At 34.6% G+C, this 22,756-nt stretch overlaps 1 protein-coding gene across 3 annotated transcripts in view; it reads left to right on the top strand.

The window, feature by feature from the left end:
• The window catches only part of LTBP2 (latent transforming growth factor beta binding protein 2), a 104,134-nt gene that overhangs the window by 49,636 nt on the left and 31,742 nt on the right, over positions 1-22,756 (top strand). For all 3 annotated transcript variants that reach the window (XM_026664433.2, XM_087951885.1, XM_087951886.1), the window contains exons 9-17: positions 1,289-1,363; positions 9,403-9,525; positions 11,519-11,683; positions 12,688-12,927; positions 13,519-13,538; positions 14,597-14,636; positions 18,221-18,346; positions 18,624-18,752; positions 19,861-19,980. In XM_026664433.2, the coding sequence (XP_026520218.2) occupies positions 1,289-1,363; positions 9,403-9,525; positions 11,519-11,683; positions 12,688-12,927; positions 13,519-13,538; positions 14,597-14,636; positions 18,221-18,346; positions 18,624-18,752; positions 19,861-19,980 (1,038 nt within the window). The remainder of the gene's footprint in view (positions 1-1,288; positions 1,364-9,402; positions 9,526-11,518; positions 11,684-12,687; positions 12,928-13,518; positions 13,539-14,596; positions 14,637-18,220; positions 18,347-18,623; positions 18,753-19,860; positions 19,981-22,756) is intronic.

Genomic DNA, 22,756 nt, shown 5'->3' with positions numbered 1-22,756 from the left:
TAATATATGACTGTTCCTATGTTTGGTTGTAATAATAGGATGATGACAATGCTTATAATAAATGATATTGCAAGTATCATGTAATAGTGCCATCTGATGATATAGAATATTTACAATAATAATAGATGAAGTAGGTGGGAGAAAGGGAGAAATAATGATTTTTCCAGGGACATTTTCCTAAAGTTGCTTTTTCCTCCCCAAGAGGCAACTTAAGTTTCTTGTTTTTCTTTGAAGATCTTTCATTTCTGATCCAAGAAGCTTCTTCAGTTCTGACTGGATGGTGCGGAATGGAAGGATTTATATTCCTTGCAGACAGCTGGTCATTTGCATTCTTTTAGGGCATTAAGGCCACCTGGAGGTTTATCTGTGTGATCCTTCCATTCCTCACCATCCAGTCAAAGCTGAAGAAGCTTCTTGGATGAGAAGTGAAACATTTTCACAGAAAAACAAGAAAGTCCAGTTGCCTGTTGGAAAAAAAAGCACCTTTGGGACAAATATGACCTGGATAACTGAGAATCTCCATAGACTTTCAGGGACATTAGAATATAAAAAGTTGATAATGTGATATCCATGCAATGGAATTGCTGCCCGAGTTACAATATCTCAGAAACCAACAAATAAAACCAGTGTATTTGTTCTGAAAAAATCCACCAAATCCACCAAGAACTCAAATACAATGTGTTCTGAATAACTTGCATTCAATGTACCTTTATTATACCATTTTTCTGGAGTGCTTAGTACTATTTTCCATTATAGAAGAATAATTTTTAAATTATTCTTTTAAATTATTAAAATCAACAATCCCCAGACTGTCTGGATTGGCAGATTGTGGAGAAAACAAAATTTTTCAGACCACTCTACTTTGCAGATTGAAGTACCTAATTACTTGTGAATGATAAAGTGAATGATACATAAGTTCTCTGGAATAGAAGGATTCATGTTTATATATGTCTAGGAGAAAACTAACATGGTTTAGTGGTAAACATTGTTAAAATTATATTAGTGAAAGCAACTTGATTGCAGAACTATCTGGATTATTTTTGATCAATCATTTTTTTAATACCAATATACCTCGCAGGATTGTAACTGGAGAGAATATATAAAATGAGAAGAAGTTTTCATATATGTGCTCTGAGTTCTCATAGGAAAGGTGAGATGTCAAAATAATGTTAAACTGCAGTACAGCACAACATCACAGTGCAATAGTGTATCCCATTAGAAAAGAAAAAAGTGAAAGTGGGGATCTGAATTATCCATCCATGATGCAATTTCCCTTTTCTTCATTTAGCTTATCCAACAATAGAAAATGGACATGTTGAATGCCCACAAGGATACAAGAAACTGAATCAGAGTCATTGTCAAGGTAGGCAGCCATTTCTTTCTAATCTCCTTTCATTTAGGTAAAAATATCCTCAATGGTGACTAATTACAGTGACTTAACCACAAAGTTTTTTTCCTGGCTGTGTTTTAGTAGTGTATGTCCATTGCCTTCTTCCTGATCTTCTCCTTCTTCCCTAGTATATAGCCTTGGAGTTCCTCCCATATAAATACTAACCTATCCTGGTGCCACTTAACTTTTCCTCCTTGGCAAGACTGGTCAAGTGATGTGACCTGCTCAGGTAACAATGAAGAATTTGTGCCAGATTATTGTTATTGTACTTATTTAATCACCTCCACTGTAGTTTCCTTAGTTACAGAATAGAAATATCTCCTGTAGTTAAACAATGTCTTACAATTGATATTTGACAACTTTGAACCTTCCTGCTTTGAAGTTAATAGTCGCTGCCTTCAGGCATGAAATTCTTCCAACATTTTAACTGTGAAATTTCTACAGTTTGATAAGTTGTAATTAATAATGTAACAACCAGGTGTATTCTAAGTATAATATTTCTTGTAAATGTTGTAAAGAACATTGTTTTTTATAACCTAAGGCAAACATGGCTACAACATTTTTTTTTTTTTTTGCATATGTATATCTATGTGTAAAAGTAAAAGGAGATTACTGAGAAGATTGGAAACTGACTATTTAACCAGATTTCAAAGTTGGCACAGGTCTAGCCTCTCTACAATGTCTAGCCTCTGGGGCAAAATTATTCCATAAGATAGGAGACATTGTGAAGAAACACCACCTCCAAGTGTTTATGGATCTAAATTCAATAGCCCAAGTCATGAAAAGAACACCAGCCAAGATTGTTGCACCCGGAAAAGGCAGTCCTGCAAGTACAGTATCTAGAAGCCAAGCTATATAGGACTTTAAATGTCAAAAACATTTTGAATTATACCTGGAAATCTATTGGACACCCACAATATATATATCAGATGGCTGAAGTGGCTCTCACCTGCCAGTATGTAGACAGGTGCATTTTGCACCAAGTGCCTTTTCTGAATAGTCCAACATAGAATGTATTGCAATAGTTTATCTAAGTAATGATGAAAGCCTGAGTTACCATTACCATTAAGTGGTCAGATCCATTTTAACACCACTATTTGCCAATATTTTTCCATAAGTTAATAAATTCAGTGCAGTATCCATTGTATTTTAATTCAGATGCAGGCCTTACCCAGATAACAGGCTGGGGATGAGGGTGTAACGAATTCCACATGAATTTTATTGGAAGTACACTGGATTTGACAACACTGCACTTGTTAGCATGAAATAAATTCTATCTAACTGAACAAAAATCCATTAAGAATACGTCTGAACAGATGCATTACTGAAAAATGATTGCCGGCTTGGAAGTTATTTTTTTAAAAGGTGCTTACACTGGGAAAATTTACATTAAAGCAGCCTGTGTCAGAAGGGTGTATGTTTTAAATAATGAAAGCAGACTAATTTACTTTTTAAAAAGGAAATTCAATTTATAGTTAATTAAATTAAAATGAAAATGCAGACATCTTCATATGTTAGAAGATGGTATGAATGCAAATGATTATACTTTCTATAGGCAAAAGAACCTGCATGGACAGATTATTTTTTGATAAATACAAATAGTAAAATGGATGGGATTTTATATCTTTTGTGAGTGTATTTTTTACAACATGAGTGAGGCAAACTTCACAATACTAAAATGCTAATGTAGAGGAAACCATACTTTGCTGTACTTACATTTAATGTGTAGGATGTTGTGGCCTAATCTATGCACAGATGGCCATTTTAAGATTCAGAGATGCTTATCAAGAAATTTGTTCAAACATCTTTTTGCTTTACTTCTGTAAGTATATAAAGCAAGTACTTTGAAAACATAATCTTGAAATATGCCAGTCACAGTGTAGCCTGGTGCATGTTAATTCAGCAACTATACTTACACAGGCTAAACAATGGAGTTGTACAGGTTTCAAAAATAGTTTGGAATACTTTGGACCTCACTGAAGTGAGAGCATAGCATCTGGCTTCTTTCAGGCTTTCTGTGACCCTGAAAAAAGAAACATCTGCTTTATGGAATTAGCTCATTAAAATTAATGTGACTCTTAAAGTAAAGGCAACCTTTTCCTCAGACTCATTAGGTCTGAGAAAAGATTATAACTTAATTCTCAATTTGAGAAGCAAAAACTGTTTTCATTCCTAGTTTTATCAATAACAAATTATTATTATTGATCCAATTAAAAATGTACTGAGGTGATAGCTTATGTTACTGTTGACAAGGCAAATAACTTTTAACCTAGAAAGTATTCTGAACTAAAATAAATCTGAAGCAACTATTGGACCAGGATTCCTCCAGCATAAATCTATATATTTCGGTTCTCATTTTGTTCAACAAAGAAATGCACACATTACACAACATCTTTTTTAAGCATTTGTGTAATTGCTCTTTGTAACCATGGTGTTGCGCCAATTTGACAAGTGGATTGGTTTATTTCAGAATAGAGAAATAATACAGCTTTGGTACAGTACAGTGGTGGTATTCAAAAAAAATTTCTACCGGTTCTGTGGACATGGCTTGGTGGGCATGGCAGGAGAAGGATACTGTAAAATCTCCAGTCAGAGGTGGTATTTACCGGTTCTTCAAGCTACTCAAAATTTCTCCAGAACTGGTCAGAACCTGCTGAATACCACCTCTGGTACAGTTATCAGATTATGATGGTGCCTGCTGTTAGTCTTCTCCAAATTGATGTTCTCCAAATGTATTGGGAATACAGCTCCCAGATTTCTCAGCTAGTATGTCTTTCTATATTGACCATATCAGTGACACATGTTCTTGCACTGCACTTGCTTTCAGAAGGAAATGTCTATTACATGGGAAGGGAACAATGACCACAATGGAAGTGCTTTATCTTGGATTATTAGCCTAGAATTGGCACATGTCCTCCCCAAGTTAGGTAATTTTGTCACAGAACTATCTTTTGAATGTCTTACAATGCTCTGGAAGATTACTGTTGGAGGAATTTTAATGGCAGAAGCAGACTTCGTTAGGGGGGTCCGCCAGGATTTACCCATGTTGAAAGGTGGTTTCTGGAGAGCATTTGGCCAACGATCTTCTAACAATTAACAGACAGCCATCCTTGGCTTATTAGTAGACTCAGCAATATATCCAAAAGTAGATTGGCTGTGAAATGGCCAGGATGGGTTGAGTTGGGAAGATTCCAAAATAGATTGGGAACCCTATATATGTTAAATTGAGCTCAGTTATTAGCAGGTGTATAGAAGACTAAATTAGATTCAGATAGACTGAAATATGTTTTTGACAGAGAAGAAAACGAACATCATCAAAGATCTACAAGGCTCATAGATAATATGAAATTTGTGTGGATAGGGATATGCACATAAGCTTGTAATTTCTTTAAACATTCAAAATCCCACTTTGTATCCCCAGTTCTACATGTTCTGAAGATGGTGTTTTATGAACTATTTTCTCTATGTTTGTATTCACATAACTTTCTGGCAATTTATAAATAATGTTCTGTCCATGACTGGCAGGACTGGATTGAGAATCTCAATTTGAAGACCATGTATAAATATTAAGAGCCATTGTCTATGGAGATTCACAGTCATCCAGGTCATAATTGTCCCAAGGGTGCTTTTTCAAGATGCAACTGAACTTTCTTGTTTTTCTTTGAATATGTTTTTCTTCTCATCGAAGAAACTTCTTCAGCTCTGATTGGAAGGTGGGGAATGAGTTGCCTTTTGAAAAAGCATCATTGGGCTGATTAAGAACCATTTGGCTGAGAGAAAGAGATACCAGAGGATCATCCAATAGGATGGGAAAGAGAAAGATTAAATTGGGATGGCTAGAGTTGGCCTTTAAAGGACTTCACTATTGTCAAAAAAAATGAAGATATATCACTGAATCAGAGGTTAATATTTTTCTCTGTGTCTTTTGCTAATATGAGCACATTAAGTCACAATTTTAGAACATGATGTAACTGTAATTGTCACGTTTGTTTGCTTGTTTTACAAATCTTTAGAACAATGTCCTTCAAAAATTAATTCTGCAGGTTTATTTTACATGGCAGCATTTTTATATTAGAAATAGCTTTTAAAATTCTCTGACTTCTTGCCCATAAATCCATTTACCCTAGCTAATTAGCTTTGTGTTAGCCCAGACCAATGGAGTAAAAAAGTTTTATTTACTTCTATTTTCTTTGCCATCCAGTAGTATCTCACTCTTTAACACAAGGAAGATTAGATTAGATTAGATCACCTCATTCAACTTTATTGTCATGGCCATGGATACAGGCAACGAAATGCAGTTAGCATCCAACCAGAAGTGCAAAACAACAGTAAAATATAAATATATGTATGCAAATATGCAAGGCATCTATGAATATGTCAATGGAAAACACAACAAAATGTATGTACACGAGCATACAAGGATAAGTGTGACTGCACATATATGAACATATACAACTGTACAAAATGTTTATGGACACATTGAACTTATGTACAAATGCACAGAGAATTATACAAAATACATCATATATTATCAAGGAAAGCATCAGCATATGTGTGGGGACAAACGAACTGAGGAGTTCAGCAAGGAAACCGCTGTGTGGTAAAAGAAGATACAGTTAACCCAAGCACATTCCTAGATAGACAGTTCTCTTCCTGTACCCATCATCCACACTGATAGTTTTTGAAATATTTCTCTCCAATAGAAGTATAATATTGCAATACTTATATTTCATTAGTTGTGAACAGAAGCCTCTAATACCCAAAAGAATCATTGTATCAGAAGATTGAGTAAAACAAAATTTTGAGAGAAAGCAGTCTTAGGAGAACAGAAGATTGAATTGTATACCTTGTATAAGTCAAATGTTATAATGACAGGATAAAGACTCATAGATTAGGCCAAATATAATTGAGAAATCAGTTCTGAAATAAGAGATATAATATTGCAGAATTCAGTATTATCTAAAATTAAAAAAAATATTGAAATATTTCTCAGCAGTTATAAGGAACATTTACCACAATAAATTTCCTTTAACATTAATAACCACACATACTTAGTTGCATTATGCAACCATTATGCATTGCAATAAAAGTTGTAAAATTGGGTGGACTCACTTAATGACCACATTATTTGGCAGTGAAAGTTCCAGTCCCAATTGTTGTGGTAGTTTGAAGACAACCTGTAAAGTTGATAACGAGTCACCTTGGAAAATTGAACACTTGAGTTTGACTTCTCCTAATTTTTATCCATTAAACATCAGCTTTGTTTGCCAAATCATTATTGAAATATTCATAAATTGCTGAATGTTTTGAGAAATTTTCCCTCCAGTTATATGAAACAGAACTAAATACCTTTTAAAGGCTTATCCATGCCATAAACAAATGTGTTATTTTTTGGAATTTTTAAATTCTTTTAAAAATTAAAAATTTAAATTCAGTTCCTTTTATTCCCTCCCAAAGTATCTTTTTTGTTCTAAAGGGAGTAAAACATTTCTTTTCAAGCAGCTGTAGATTTGATGTGCAATTATGCTCATAAGCAGCTTGTATGTTGTTGGCAAACAGGTTACGGGTCTGTAGTTTCCAGGCTGATTTTCCTTCTTCTAAATTAGAAGTATCTTTCCAGTTGTTTATTCATGTTGTCCATTTTTCATTTTTCTGCTGCTTCCAAAACCCTATCCTTCTGGTCTTCCAATCTCAAGTGTAATTTGTTAATGGTTTTAGCCAGAATCCATTGTTTATCTGCTCCAGGAACACTCCAATTTTTGACCTTCTCTGATTGGTTTCATACTATTTCCTCAGTTATCCAAATGTCTTCTATATCAAGTAGTTTCACTGCATTTTCAACTTGCTTATCTATTGCATTCTTATTGTGGCTCCTATTGTTTTCCCACAAATGTTTCTAAAATTTAGGAACTCTTCTTTGTCATTTGGCTTTTCATTATTTACGCTCCATCCTATTTTCAAAGGTTTTATATAACTGATACTGATTTTATTTAAACTGCAAATTCTGTTGGAACTGAATTTTCACTTGTCATATCATTTGGTCTTTTCTGCAATAACCATGGCTCTTGGTTTCAATTGTCCTAAAGCTTCTGCAATTCCATTATTCTCCAGGTTGTACTTCATGCACAGATTAATTTTGTTTTTCTTATTTTTCAAGTTTTCTTGCATCAAATTCTTCAAATTGCTCAACTATGCAAATTTCTTTAGCTTTAATTTAAACCATATTTTCTATTTTGGTTTTCCTTTCTCAATAACTTCATTACTTTATATTTTAAACTGCAGTTCTTCAACGGTTACATAGACTAGGGCGTGCATCAGCTGATTTGTTTGGGCCAATGTTTCAGTTGAAGTAATTTTAACATCTTAATTAATATTATTCACTGTTTTAGCCAAAGTTATCTTGTTAATTTGATACAATTTTGTAAAATATTATTTCAGCTTCTTTCATTCTGTCTTTAATATTCCCAGTTAGTTCTTGATTAATTAGTTGTAGGTGCTTCATCATTGGAGGTTTTTAAGAAAAGACCATAAAACCATTTACCTGAAATGGTATAACAGGGGGTTGGACTAAAGGACCTCCAAGGTCCCTTTCAGCTCTATTCTAATTGATTGATTAAATCCATAGTGCTTATAGTTCTTTAACATCTTCAATTTCTTCTCATTGTTTTTCGTTAATATCAATAATGATAATAGTCAATAGTCTCTTCACTATCTACTGTTTGTCTCACTCTGCAAGTTAGTATTATTATTTGTAGTTTTGAATAGAGTGGTGTGGTGGCCTAATGGTGAAGATGTTCACCTCCCACTCGGAAGGTTGAGATTCTCGGTAGTGATAGTTTTTTCTCTCCTAAGGGCACAAAGAAAAAAAAAAGTGCTGTGAACTCAGTGTGGCATCAGGAAGTACATTAAGCCAGTAAACACTCAGCTCCATCCAGTTGCCCTACACTATCCTGAATTAAGGGATTACAGGGCCCTAAAAAGGGAGTTCTTGGCAGCTCTAAATAAACTAAATTTTGGGTTGCTTGCTTTTCGATTGCCTCCAATTCAGCATTGATAAAGAACTTGTGTTTTAAAATTACATGTCTTTGATCCATAAGTTTTTGCTTCCTAATTTTTGAATCTAGATGTCTTTCTTTCCAAAGCTGGAATATTTGCTTTTATATTCATTTTGATGGTTTCAGTTGGTAGAAACATTAAGTATTTTCTCCTTTGACCAAATTCTTTGCTTTTGATTGCCTTCCAGTAACCCTGGTTGCCTAGCATAGGAAGCTGAGTCCTGTCATATATTTTTCAGTAAATTCCCAGGAGCCAGACCATCTAATATGAAATTTGTTAATCCAGGTGACAGAAACTCTGGCATGAAATTTCAATTATGTATTCTCATCATATTGAATGAGGTGTTTTCCAAACAAATGTACCCTAGTTCTTCAGCTAAGACCTGTCTGACATAGTTGTACCTGTTCAGTATAGCCCCTAGTATCCTAGAGCATGCAGGCTCCTGCACTGTAATGAGATATTGTTCCTTTGGAGTTGGGGAATATTATCATCACCATTATCATTAAAATTTGTTTGCCAATTTCCAGTTACTTTAATTGTACAAAAAGTCAATTTATACAACCAAGTATTCAAAATAGCACTGTCTAGAATTCTATCCGTCTTGCATCTTCTAGTTGAATAAGTTGTATTGTCCAATAAAAACATATTTGCATATTCTATATTGTTCGTTCTTTCTTGCCAACACAGTTAGTTATCTAGATTTTATTTAGATATAAACAAAAAACATTCTGATGATGAGATCTGTACAACCATGGAAAGTATACCTATGGAGATTATAGGTTCTCAAATTTTGGAGATTTTAAGAAAAGGTTTGAAATATTTCATCAATGTTTTTCCTTCACATTGTAGAGTTGGACAAGGTGATCCTTAGGTCCTTACAAGTAAATAATTCTTTAATTCCATGGTTTTACAACTACTGAATCCTGGTTAACTTCATTTGTTCTTATTACTTGTAGATATTAATGAATGTACAATTCAAGGCATATGTAAAAATGCAGAATGCATGAACACCCGAGGCAGCTTCATCTGTACTTGTAAGCCTGGTACTATGTTGGACCCATCACGCAGTCACTGTATTTGTAAGTGTTTAATGGTTTTTCTGTAGATAACTGTTTTAATTCAGTAAATCACAATAAATTTAAATTGAATAATAGCAAACGGAATTAATCCTAAATGATTATATGATGTAGTAATTATTCTCACTGAATGAGACTGCAAATATCTTTCCTTGTTCTTTAAGCAGAAATGCCAATATTAATAGAGACTTTCCAGTAGCCTGTTGTGAGGAAGGGTTATATCATTCTGAAAATGATTCTGTTTTCTGTCAGTCCTAATTTATCAGTATCTGATCTCTCTCTCTCTCTCTCTCTCTCTCTCTCTCTCTCTCTCTCTCTCTCTCTCTCTCTCTCTCTCTCTCTCTCTCTCTTCCTCCCTCCCTCCCCTTTCTCACACACACATCTAGCTAGTTGGTTAATGTGTTGATCAGCAGATGTCATTCTGAGTGGCATACAACAATAAAACAAAAACAATTAAAATCCAATAATTATTAAAAATAATTACTAAAATCAAAATATATTTAAAAAGCAATATATACAAACTATGGGCATGGGAGAGTGAATGTATAAATATAGTTAATCTAGCTTTGAGTCTGAGAGAGAATTTTGCATAAAAGGGTTTCATGGCAGAGAAGGTCTGCTTGTGGGACCCACCAGATATAAGCCCTCTATGCCAGTCTAAATATGATTGATGTAACGAAGGAGAAGCGTAGAGAAGAGAAACCAGGATGATTAGGGGACTGGAGAGTGAGGCATATGAAGAATGGTTACAGGAACTGGGCTTGGCTAGTCTAGTAAAGAGAAGGACCAGGGGAGACATGATAGCAGTCTTCCAATATTTGAGGGGCTGCCACAGAGAGGAAGGAGTCAAGCTATTTTCTAAAGCACCTGTAGGCCAGACAAGGAATAATGGATGGAAAGTGAACAAGGAGAGATTTAACCTGGAAATAAGGAGAAACTTTCTGACAGTGAGAACAATCAACCAATGGAACAGCTTGCCCTTGGAAGTTGTGGGAGTGCCATCACTTGAGACTTTCAAGAAGAGATTGGACTGCCATTTGTCAGAAATGGTGTAGGGTCTCCTGTTTGGGCCAGGGGTTGGACAAGATGACTTATAAGGTCCCTTCCAACTCTGATTATCTGAGAAGCAATTTATAAATTTATAATATACAGTAGTTATAAAAATCTTTACAGACTTATCTTTTGTAGGTCTTTGTACTAATAAAAATGCAACAATATATGGATAATAGGAAATGAGAAACATGAAGCATAAAATTGTACTGAGCATCTAAAAAGGCCCACCCCTTAAAACTTTATTAAAGTAAATTACATATGAAAATACAGAGCATTTTTCAGTCTGTTTAAGATAATATTCAATAGTTTAGTAATTTAAATGAGCTGAATTTAAGCTGAAAATTACATTATTTAACACACTGAAAACGTTGCAGTGTTAGTTCATTTACAATGAAAGATCTTACTGATTTATTAACTAAAATCTGAAGTCATTCAGTCTTGTTGCAAATTTATAGGCTTAAACTGTTATATTATTTCACTTATAATTGTTAATACTGTATCTATAAAGTCAGTTGTTTGCCAGCATCCTAAAGCAGGAGATGTCTGGACTGGCAACTTAAATATATTTATCTTCTATTCAACCATTCAGTTTACAGCATGATGAATGTAACATTTTAAATTATTTTTTGTTCAGAATGAATGGCAGTGTTAAATTATCCTTTGTTTCTTTGCATTTCCTTTCTATTTTGGTGAAATAATTGAGTAGGAACATTAAGACAGGAAAATAAAATTTATGAACCTTCATTGACTTTCTGAATTTCCTTATTCAGAAGTAAATACTACTGTTTCCAAAGTGGTACATGTGCATATGAAAAATGGCTTTTTATCTGAACAAGAACCCAACCGAGCATGGGAAAATTAACTTCAGAGATCTCCTTGAATTACAAAGATTCTGTGCTTTTATTTGAATTTTCAAAAATTGGTATCCATAATTTTGTTTCAGCGGACAAGGCAGTTTCAACAGAACAAGGGTCATGCTATCGCTCTGTGATAAGAGGAATATGTACACTGCCACTTAATCAGCGGATCACCAAACAGATCTGCTGCTGTAGTCGTGTTGGCCAAGGATGGGGGAGAAACTGTGAGATTTGCCCATTGTTGGGCTCTGGTAAGACTTTGGCTTTCTTGTTTGAACCAAATAAAATAAAATAAATAAAAATAAAATAAATATTATTTCTAGTTTTGTCCAGTTATGTTAAATCCTGTGATTGCGCTAACTGTTTTGGTTCCCATCATGTTCTCTGCCAAAACAGGGTTTCAGAAGCATTGTATATACAGAGGTTTGGCTTTTTGCCATCTAGTGAAACTTGCCTCAAGTCAGTGAAGATATGCAGTATTACATAAAAGGAGTTCAAGGCTCCAAAAATCTATTCAAACATGACAAAGTAGAGAAAATGGAGATATATTACTTCTCAGTGTATAGATTGATGCCCTTTTGTATATATGGGCAGCGAACTCCATTATGAGGAATAAGGGGAGATGTACCTGCCACTAATCTGGCAGCCAATAGGCCGGAAAAGATTGGTAGGTAAAGCTGTCATAAAACACTACATTAGAGAAAGAGTTTTCTCTTTCCTGTGGCTCTCTTCACCTTCATGCAATTTTATTTGTTTGCTTGTTTATTATTAAATTTTTAAGTCACCCATTTCATAAATATATTGACTCTGGGTGGCTTTCTATATGTTCTGGGCAGCATAGAAAATAACAGAATGAGAATTTCTGTGTCATTATGTTTTCTTGACTGCTCTCACTGAAAAACTAGGCCTAGTTTCTTGTATCAGTTAACAGGAGGTTGTATCCAACCTGCAAACATTACATTCTTTCTGCTGATTTCATTTTATAATTCTGGTTCCAAGTATATATAACATAAACACGTTCTCCTGCAATGTTTTGATTATAGAAATTATTTAAATAGACACCTTTAACAGAAAAGATATGTGTCCTCACACATCTTACATGTATAACTGGGGGGGAAATCCACTACTTTTGAATTAGTTTATTTGAGATTGTAAATCCCAGCCATTTCATATCTTTTTTGTAGCTTCACTATTTTTTGTATTATTTAAATCAAATAATTTTACTTGACTACTTTTCTTGGCTTTTTGGCTGCAGAAACTTTTAAGGAAATCTGCCCAGCAGGACATGGCTACACTTACGCTAACTCAGACATTCGGATGTCCTTGAGGAAAGCAGAAGTTGATGAGCTGCCCTCATTCAGCTCACAGGAGCAAAGGGGACCTGGACCTGGTGAACAAATATCTAACGGGACAGTTAGACAGAAGGAAGTGCAGGAAGTCTTAAAAGGTGGTGTCATAGATATTTTTCCTCCAACTGACATACCAGCAAGAAAAGGTAAGCATCACACGTTAATTTTCTGGTAATTCCAAGGATGCCACAAAATGATTGTATTTCAGGCCCTAATTTCAATGAATAATTTATTTTGAGAAGATACTTTAATTAATAATTTTTACTTGATTTTTTAATTTATGATATTCTGGCTCACACTACAATGCATATTTACAAACAGACAGAATATCAGATGATGATGGTTATAATGACACAAAATTGGGAGATATTTTAGAAGAGAGTGGAGATTAAAAAGATCTAGCCTTGGTTGAACAGTGGGAGGAAATGAATAGGATAAAATTTAACAAGGAGGTTTATAAAAGTTTGCTTTTGAGAGGGAAAAATAAAAAGTATGCCAATAAGATGGGGAAATGTGACTTGGCAATAGCCCAAGGATTAGGGTTAGGGTAAGTATCTGAGTATGTTTAATCTACAGGCAAGATGACTGAGGGGAAATAATAGAACTCTTCAAAAAATGGAAACATTATATAAAATAGGAAATGGGTTTATTACCACTGGGTTAGCAGTTCTCATGTGCAATTTTATTTGACATGCAAACACATCCTTATATTCTAATAACGTTTTATCATTTTACAGCTGAATCCCCAGAAGATCAGGTGAGTAAAAAAAAAAAATTCCAGTAAGTCTACATTTGGGAGATGATTTATTTATTGTTAGATTTACATCTTTCCTTTCATTCAGTAATTCAAGATGGTGCACACAGTGCTCCTACTTTTCCCCATAGTAACAACCTATGAGGTAGATTAAACTAAGAGCAAGTAGTGGGCCCAAAGTTATCAACTGAGATTCTATGGCCAATGCCACACTAGAATTTGGGTAACATTGTTTCCAGTTTATCACTTTAAGCACTATAGCATAGTAGTTCTCCTGTTTATATGCTGATAATCTGCATAAAGCATGCACTATTTAAAAAAACTTACTTTTCAAAGAAATGCTTTAATATACAGTATATTAAAAAGCATTTCCTTGAAAGGATATAATTTCCTACTAAGGGCAGATTATTCATATTATGAATTCATATTTTTACACAAATGGAGGTATAATATTCTACCTAAAATAATAGGCAGATCTTGTAAAAGTACTATATTGATTTATATAGTGCAGAAGAGAGAATAGTTAAATTATATTTTAATACATTTAATACAAACATTTTGAAAAATAATGTTTAATCAAATAGGATGACTTTTAGTAGTTCGTGCTAAGTTCAGCAACAATTTGTTCATCTATGTTCTACAGCTTGTCAATGATGAAGAAAAGAGGTATTTTACCTTTTATAGTATCATTACCACCAAAAAGGTCATTGGGCAGGTGGCTTCAATAGCCTAATCTAATGAAAAATATTGAATTGTAAAGGTCAATTTCTCACTCACTCACTCACACAGACACACACTCACTCACACACACAAAGAGAGAGAGAGAGAGAGAGACAGACAGACAGACACAGACACAGACAGACACAGATTCTGCCATTTCATATCAAGCTGGACTTAGGTTCATATAAAATTAGACTATCCCCATAATATGCTTGTCCAACAATATACAGTATTTAAAAGGAAATTGCTGAAGAAGAAATTACTTTGATTTGTTGGAGTTCATCTCTGTGTAATTTAGATATACTTTATGAACAGTCACTGTATTTATGTTTTGTTCATAGGATACAGATGATGCTACCCAAGAAACTGATACTAATCCAGGTAAATTGTAAAGTACATTTGCTGAAATAGATGTTTATGAGTGAAATGACAAAAGAGGTAATTCTCAGGCTATGTTGATTATTTTGATATGTGAAGGGGGCAACCAAATAGATCTTCTAAATACAACCTATAATTTGCTGAATATTTATTGCTGACAGAAAAGCAAGATGGATGGTGAACCTACTGGATAGAAGATAATAAACAATATTTTATCTTCTCTATTTTTGCTATAAGAGACTAACTTTACAGAATTATCTTTTAAACTCCTTTTTACAGCACAATTTCATATGTATTTATTCATCAGGATTATTCTTAAAGTGATATCAGTAAATTATGCTATATGCACATTATTCATATAACAATAATAGAAAAACACTGTCTCGCTCCACCCACCAATGCCACGTTGCACCACAGACTGTCCAGGAGTTGGGGGATGCTTTAGTCCAGGTGTGGGAGGAGATCCCTCAGGAGACCATCCGCCACCTCATCAGGAGCATGCCCAGGCGTTGTAGGGAGGTCATACAGGCACATGGAGGCCACACACACACTACTGAGCCTCATTTTGACTTGTTTTAAGGACATTACATCAAAGTTGGATCAGCCTGTAGTGTTTTTTTCCACTTTAATTTTGAGTGTAACTCCAAATTGGGAGTGTCCTATCAAATTCTGTACCTGTCAATAGTGGTGTTCCCCAAGGCAGTGTTCTAGGACCAACTCTCTTCATACTCTACATAAATGACTTCTGTGATCATATTAAGAGCAACTGCGTTCTTTTCGCTGATGATGTAAAGCTATTCAATACCACAGACAATACTGCTACCCTTCAAAAAGATCTTGATTATGTATCAGAATGGTCAAACAAATGGCAACTTCAAATCTCAACAAATAAATGCTCTGTCTTACATATTGGCAAAAAAAATCAGAAAATAAAATACAAGCTGAATAGTCAAGATCTTGTTGATGATCCAAGCTCTGTAAAGGACCTTGGAATACTCATCATCTCATGATCTAAGTGCTAGAGCCCACTGTAACTACATAGCCAAAAAGGCATTAAGAGTTGTTAACCTAATCCTACGTAGCTTTTTCTCTGGTAATATCACACTACTAACTAGAGCATACAAAACATTTGCTAGACCAATACTCAAATACAGCTCATCAGTCTGGAACCCACATTACGTATCTGATATTAGCACAGTTGAGAAAGTCCAGAAATATTTCACAAGAAGAGTTCTCCAGTCCTCTACTCGTTGTAGAATACCTTATGCCACCAGACTTGAAATTCTAGACCTAGAAAACCTTGAATTACGCCGTCTTCGGTCTGATCTAAGTATGGTATATAAAATCATACATTCCAATGTCCTACCTGTCAATGAATACTTCAGCTTCAACCATAACAACACAAGAGCACACAATAGATACAAACTCAAGGTTAACCGCACCAAACTTGATTGCAGGAAATACGACTTCAGCAACAGAGTGGTCAATGTCTGGAATACTCTGACTCTGTAGTTTTTTCCCCAAACCCCCAAAACTTTAACCTTAAGACTGTCTACTATTGACCTCACCCCTTTCCTAAGAGGTCTGTAGGGGACGTGCATAAGCGCACCAACGTGCCTACCGTCCCTGTCCTATTGTTTCTTTTATTTTTCTTATATGTTCCCATTTCATGTATTCATAACTATGTATATACTTATACCTATTATCTTGTAAGCAATTGACAAATCAAATAAATAAATAAAAATAAATAAAAAATAAATAATTCCAGACCTCCATGGGTTGCTAAATTTGGTTTCCATTGATAATTTTTGTGTGATTTTGTTGTCAGCACATTCAACTATGTAATGAACAAAGTATTTAATAAGAATATTTCATTCATTCAGATCTAGGATGTCTTATTTTTGTGTTCCCTTTATTTTTTTGAGCAATGTATAAGACTACAGAGGCCAGTTGATTGCTGGTATTTGACTAATATGTTTATAGTTTTTGCCTGTTTCTCATATCCTTTGTAGTGGATATAAAAGAGAATCCATCCCTTTCTCCTGCCAAACAGTTTCCAGTAGCTGTAGATCACAGGTGTCAAACTTGTGGCATCACACCATCCCTTGATGTATTGTGACACTTTCATGGAGCTGGGATGGGCATGGCCTTCACGTGAGTCATCCGGGCCATGGACTGCCAGTTTGATATCCCTGCTGTAGATGAAAGTGCTGCTTCAAGAGACACAGCAGTAGTATTCACAAGTATATTGACCAGTGTTCTAATAGATTATTTTTCATAATTCAATTACAGTATGCAGCAAGTAAAGAGAGATTTTGCATTTCAAATGGGTTCACACAAGACAGTCAAACTTTAGAATTTCATGATGCTCAAAAGAATAGTTCATGTCAGTTTCCCAAGTGATATTAAAATTGATTCCAGCATTTGTAGTTTTTTCACTCTAACGAAATCTTACATTGTTTCTCATATATATTGAATATGGTAGTCATAAATAATGCATTTCAAACTAGTAATTACCCCTAATCACCATCTTATGATGCAGGATTTTTCTTTTCACTGAAAAAAATGGAAATGGACAGATCTTTATGCCAAATCCCAGGATAATTGAGAAAGAGAAGGCAGAAAAAGGATACTAGTATTCCAAGCACATTATATACTATATTTCAACAATCTAACAACTCAGAATCATTACTCCAATATTGTTGGCTGGGATCCTAAGATGGAATATAGGCTTTGTCAAGAGACTTTATAAGTTCATGACCAAGATGCTGTTTGAACCAGCAACTTCCCGATCCACTTGTCAACTATTGTAATAAATCTAACAAAATAGGATAATGTTCAGAACACTCATTTCTGTCACACTTATATCACAAGTAACCCTTTTCAAGCAAACCTGGGAAGAATTTATAGAAAAATAACATGTCTCAGCCACAGAACAACAATGGCAGAGCCAGAAGGCTATGGAGTGTCTCTTGTCATTTATTCCAGGTCACACAAGTTGAGTCTTGAGCATTTTTTTGGTGGAGTGGGAAGATTTGTGACCTCAGGCAGACATATGTTTACTGCTTGGATAATAGCAGCTGTGTTGTTTCAGTCTTGTCTCAATGTCTGGGAGAGCTGCCTCTGCCATTATGCTCTGCACTAAAACGTTCTTGGAAAGAGCCCATAGCAAAGACTGCCTCAATACTCTTTTGTCTGTATTGGTTTGTTTGTGAGCTGGCTGGTTGGTGGGATTTTTGAAATCTATTGAGATATGTGGGTGTTTTTTGAGCTCTTGCATGTTGTTGGGCTGATTCCAAATTTTCTCCAGTGAGTTTGGTATAATCCAGAATGAAGTTATTGAAACAGGAATATATCTTTATAAATCTTGGTTTATAAATGATAGAAACCAGGCAACCTCAGGGCATAACATTTCTATGTTTAGACTAGTGGTACTGATTCCCTTTTAAGGTTTAGCCTTTGCTGTTTCTAGCACGAATGAATTACATTAATTAAGATAAAATATCTACATTTGTCTTGGATTTGGGACAATAACATATGCACATTTTATTTGTTCCCTGACAACATTTTTTGTTTTTCTTTTTTAGAGATAAATCTATGTTCCTCTTCACCTGATATGTGTGGGCCAGGCACTTGTGTGAACTTTCCTGAAGGATATACCTGCTTGTGTTATACTGGTTATCAACAACATCCTAGTCACACTTATTGCATTGGTATTTTAGTTATTTAATTAGTTTTGCTAGTGGAAATAGTCTTGTGGCAGTATGAGTACATTAAAAAGCTGTTTAAAATATAGAAGTTGTTAGAGATTGGGAAATAAAGAATGTAATTCGAAAAGCTGTACATACGGTTTTAATCAGTGATTTCTAGTTCAGTCTTCTACAAACTACACTTTTCACTTATGTGGGATTTCCATGGCTAAGCTGGCTGGGTGACTACAGATAGGGAGGTCAGTTTCAAAATGTTGTTAACTATCTCCTCTTTTTTCAGATATTGATGAATGCGAGAGAAATCCATGTGATGGGAAGGGTTACTGTGTCAACACTGAAGGCTCTTATTCTTGTATCTGTTTCACTGGGTATAGCATTCTCACTTCACAAAACATGCAAACATGTCAGGGTGAGTAAACTTTCTATGAAATCAAAGAATGTAAATGAAATTAACGACTTATTTATGTGGGAAAATATCTGCAAGTTACACCAAACATCTTATTCTGCATCACTGAGGGAAGCACCAGGTAGTCTTTTAGGATCTACCTTTTATGTCTGAAAAGATATAATGTTTCCAAAAATTGAATATAAACTGGGCATGTTTATTTTTTTAAAAAGATGTTACATCAGGAACATTTATCTTTTTTAAAAAAAGCTAACTAACAGAATAGGAAGATTTTCATTATGTAATGATTTTTATGGAATATATATATAATAAAATCTATGCATGTAAGAGAAAGTTACATTTAAAAGCTTGAATGCTATAGAAATTTTGAATAAGAAAACAGGGGCAAATTTGTTTTCAGTTTTAATACTTTAAAATCCTGAGAAGTAGATCCTTCTCTATTAATGCAGATCACAAATCAAATTATGCATGTATTGGTCCACATTTTGGCAATGCCATGTTTTATTTTATTGTTTAGCTATTACATACCATTATTATTGTATTAATTTAGATCATGTTCAATTTCCTGCCCTATACTTTTGTTAATTAAAGCAGATAGCAGATTTAATATATAACAAAAAAGATAACAAACCTTTCATTAAATATGGAAGTAAATAGTATGTGTGTCTAAAAACTTTTGTCTCTTCATATTTTTGCAGAAGCATTTACATTTTGAAATATGCAAATTAGATTAAATGTTAATTATTGATTGATTATACGCCATCGAGTCAGTGCCAACTTTTAGAGGCCATAGACTTTCTTCAGGACAATTTGTGCCCAACTTGGTCTTTCTGTTCACCCAATTTTGATCCCATTGCCACCGTAATTGAGTCCATTTACCTTCTGTTTGGTTGTCCTCCTCTTTCCTTTTGTTTCCCCCCAGTATTATAGACTTCACCAGAGAACTAGATTTTTCTTCAATGTGTTTAAGGTATATTAATTTGCCATGGTAATTCCAATTTAAACATACTGTATTAAGAGGGTAATATAAGGAGCTAAGTACTTGACTATGGTGCATCTTAGCAATTTGGATTGATCATTTTTGCTGAAGAGCACATTGCTTTTTAAACAGATCTAAATGAGTGTGACCAGTCAGATGTGTGCCATGGAGGGCAGTGCATCAACATACCTGGCTCGTATCACTGTGAGTGCAAAATAGGTTACTTCCTGAATCACAAAGGACAGTGTGAAGGTGAGTTTGCAAAAGACCTCTGCTTTCTGAAATGTTCTCCTTTCATAGCTAATTTTGATCTTTCTTGGCAAGTAGTTCAAAATACTTGACATGTATAAATTAATTCCTTACAGATTCACTTAGCTTTTTAATGCAACTTGTATCTTTAACAGAGAACATGCCCATTTAGAAAGGTGTATATTTTCACTTTTATTCTGTTAATTCAGATTTAACTTTTATCTGGCTACAAATAAATAGGATGTGTGAAATAATGCTGATAAGGAATCTTCTGAACAGAGATTGCCCTCTTCTGGAAAGAAGGAAAATGCAAAATAGTGCTGTTTTTATATTCTGACTTCCCTTTTGTAACCTACATATATTGGTTTAAATCATTTATGTCTGAAGATGTTTCCATCATAATTGGTTTTCTTCAGAATAAAAAAAGTAGGATATTCAAAGTACTACCTGCACTTCTTTCTCAATATTTCACCTGCTCTAAAGAATGGTGATATTGAGTGGCTTATAATGGAATAAGCCTTGTAGAAAATGTCTAATTCAGCAGTGCTTATTGATTCAAACAGGCAAGGCTCCTCTGAAAACTGGACAAAGATTTTTCCCATCATTTTTTTTCAAATTAAAAATGTGGAAGTTTGCTGTGAGATCTCCTGCAAGTAAAAGATATGCCTTTTCACTGAAATATAATCATCTCTCCACTAAAAAGTTTAGGTCAAAAGTAAGATACAAATTAAAAATTAATATGAAGAAGTTTATATTTCAGTTTTCAGTGCTATGCTGTATCATTTCCTCTAACAAAACAATTCTAAAAAGTTCAGTTTATTCTTCTTTCCTGCATGTGGCACTCATTTCCTCTGACTGTGTCAAGCATTTTTCTCCTAATTTCCTTGCAAATCTAAACTTGCATTGTTCACAGTGCTATAGAGATCTGTGCTAAGATCATAATTGCATTATCTCTGTTTCACAGCAGAGACCTCTACAGACCTCAAAGCCAATTACCCCCAAACAGTGGACAGATTAGGAAGTCTAAATGAAATTTAGTTGCAAATACTGAGAAGGAGCTACTTTTGGCCATGTTTATTTTGTTTGGAAGTTAAACTGTTAGGAAGATATCACTCTGCATAGGCAGAGTATGCTGTCTCCAAGTCTATCCCAAATAGTTGATATATGAATCCACCATTAAGTCAACAGTGTTGAGCAAGTGTTGAGGTATTCCCCATTAGGAGAATGAGTGTACACAGGGAAACGTAGTGAGAGTGATGTTGAATAACACACGACCAGCACACAGATACACTGAATAGTAAAATGTAGGTTTTACTTCCAGTAAACGGTTAAGCAAAGTCCAACAAACAGTCCAAGTCATACACGGTTAAAGCAGTCAGTTTTCAGTCCAGGGATAATCCAAATAACAAAGTCCAGTATCATAAACAGTTCAGTAAATAGACTCAAACCTGAATCAGATAACATAGTGCGAGCCATGGCTTGTAACCTTTGCCCTCTTCATTCTAGAAACTAGTTATGTTGTGGCCTGTAAGGTGCAGAATGTTTATGCTCAACACCAGCCAATTTTAACATAGTTTGGAATCTATTGTTAATAAACTCAGTCCTGTTATCAGTAACTAAAGTAATTACCCTATGTTTCATTTTTCTCTCTGCAAACCTTAGCCAATTAAAGAAATGTTGGAATGTTTCTGTTTTGTTTTTCATTAGATAGCAGAAACCGTACCGTGAGTAATGGTCCATTATACTCAAAACATAGCGGGCACCTCCCAAACTGGGTTTTTTAGGACCAATTATATCAGCAAACACAACCTCTAAAGGTTCTTTGGTCTTAAACCCATTCAGTCTGTTTGCTGGAGTAACCTTACCTTTCTCTTGGTTACAGGCATTACAGTTTAAGTACTTACTATAGGGTTTTAATTTTACTCCCTCTGACAATTCAACAGTTTGTTTCAACATTTTGAAATTAATGTGCCCTAGACATCTATGCAGTAAATGTATACATTCATCATGTGGCTTAACGTTGTTATAAACTGTGTTAGCCATCTGCAACTGGTCTTCATGTATAACATATGAATCATTCTCTAAAGTAGCAGTAACACTTTTACCCTCTTTCTCTATTATACAGTTATCTCCCCTAAAGGTTACTACATAACCAAGATTAATTAAAGCCCTTACTGATAACAAATTAAATTTCAGTTTAGGTACATATAACGTAGTTAAATGCTCATTTACACATGAACAATATGCAGTACCTCCACCAGACGCTTTCATCTTCCATCCATTTGCCAATGATACATGTTGCTTACTTGTGGACATCGTTACAAACCTCTCTCTATTTTTAGTAATGCACTGCGATGCTCCACTATCAACTACCCACAAATCATAGTTTACAGTTGAATTTCTAGACATAGCTAAACTAACATTCTTCTTAGCCTTCTGGTGATTACCAGTATTCTGTTGTTTTCCCTTCTTACAGAATCTAGCTACATGTCCCCTAGCCCCACAAGAAAAACATTTCCTAACAGTATAGGCAGATGAACACAAATCCTCTTCTGTGGTTGTTTCTTTCTCAGTTGGTCCCTATCCAGCCGTCTTCTTGCCTCTTCTAACAATCTTCCGGTTATGTCAGTCAATGTCAGCTTATCTCTGGTCAGGACTTCCAGTGAAGAGACGTAATTATCATAACTTTCATCCAATGAGGAAAGAATGATGTAAACTTGATGCAGCTCTGAAAATATCAGTTCCTTTTCATGTAGCTCTTGAAAAGTTCTTTTCATAA

Source organism: Notechis scutatus, chromosome 1, assembly GCF_049901735.1.
Source record: "Notechis scutatus isolate UNSWTSFEM ecotype Mainland chromosome 1, rNotScu1.2, whole genome shotgun sequence".
Classification (NCBI taxonomy): domain Eukaryota; kingdom Metazoa; phylum Chordata; class Lepidosauria; order Squamata; family Elapidae; genus Notechis; species Notechis scutatus.
The sequence above is the reverse complement of the archived record's forward strand: the minus strand, read 5'-3'. Positions and strand labels throughout refer to the sequence as shown.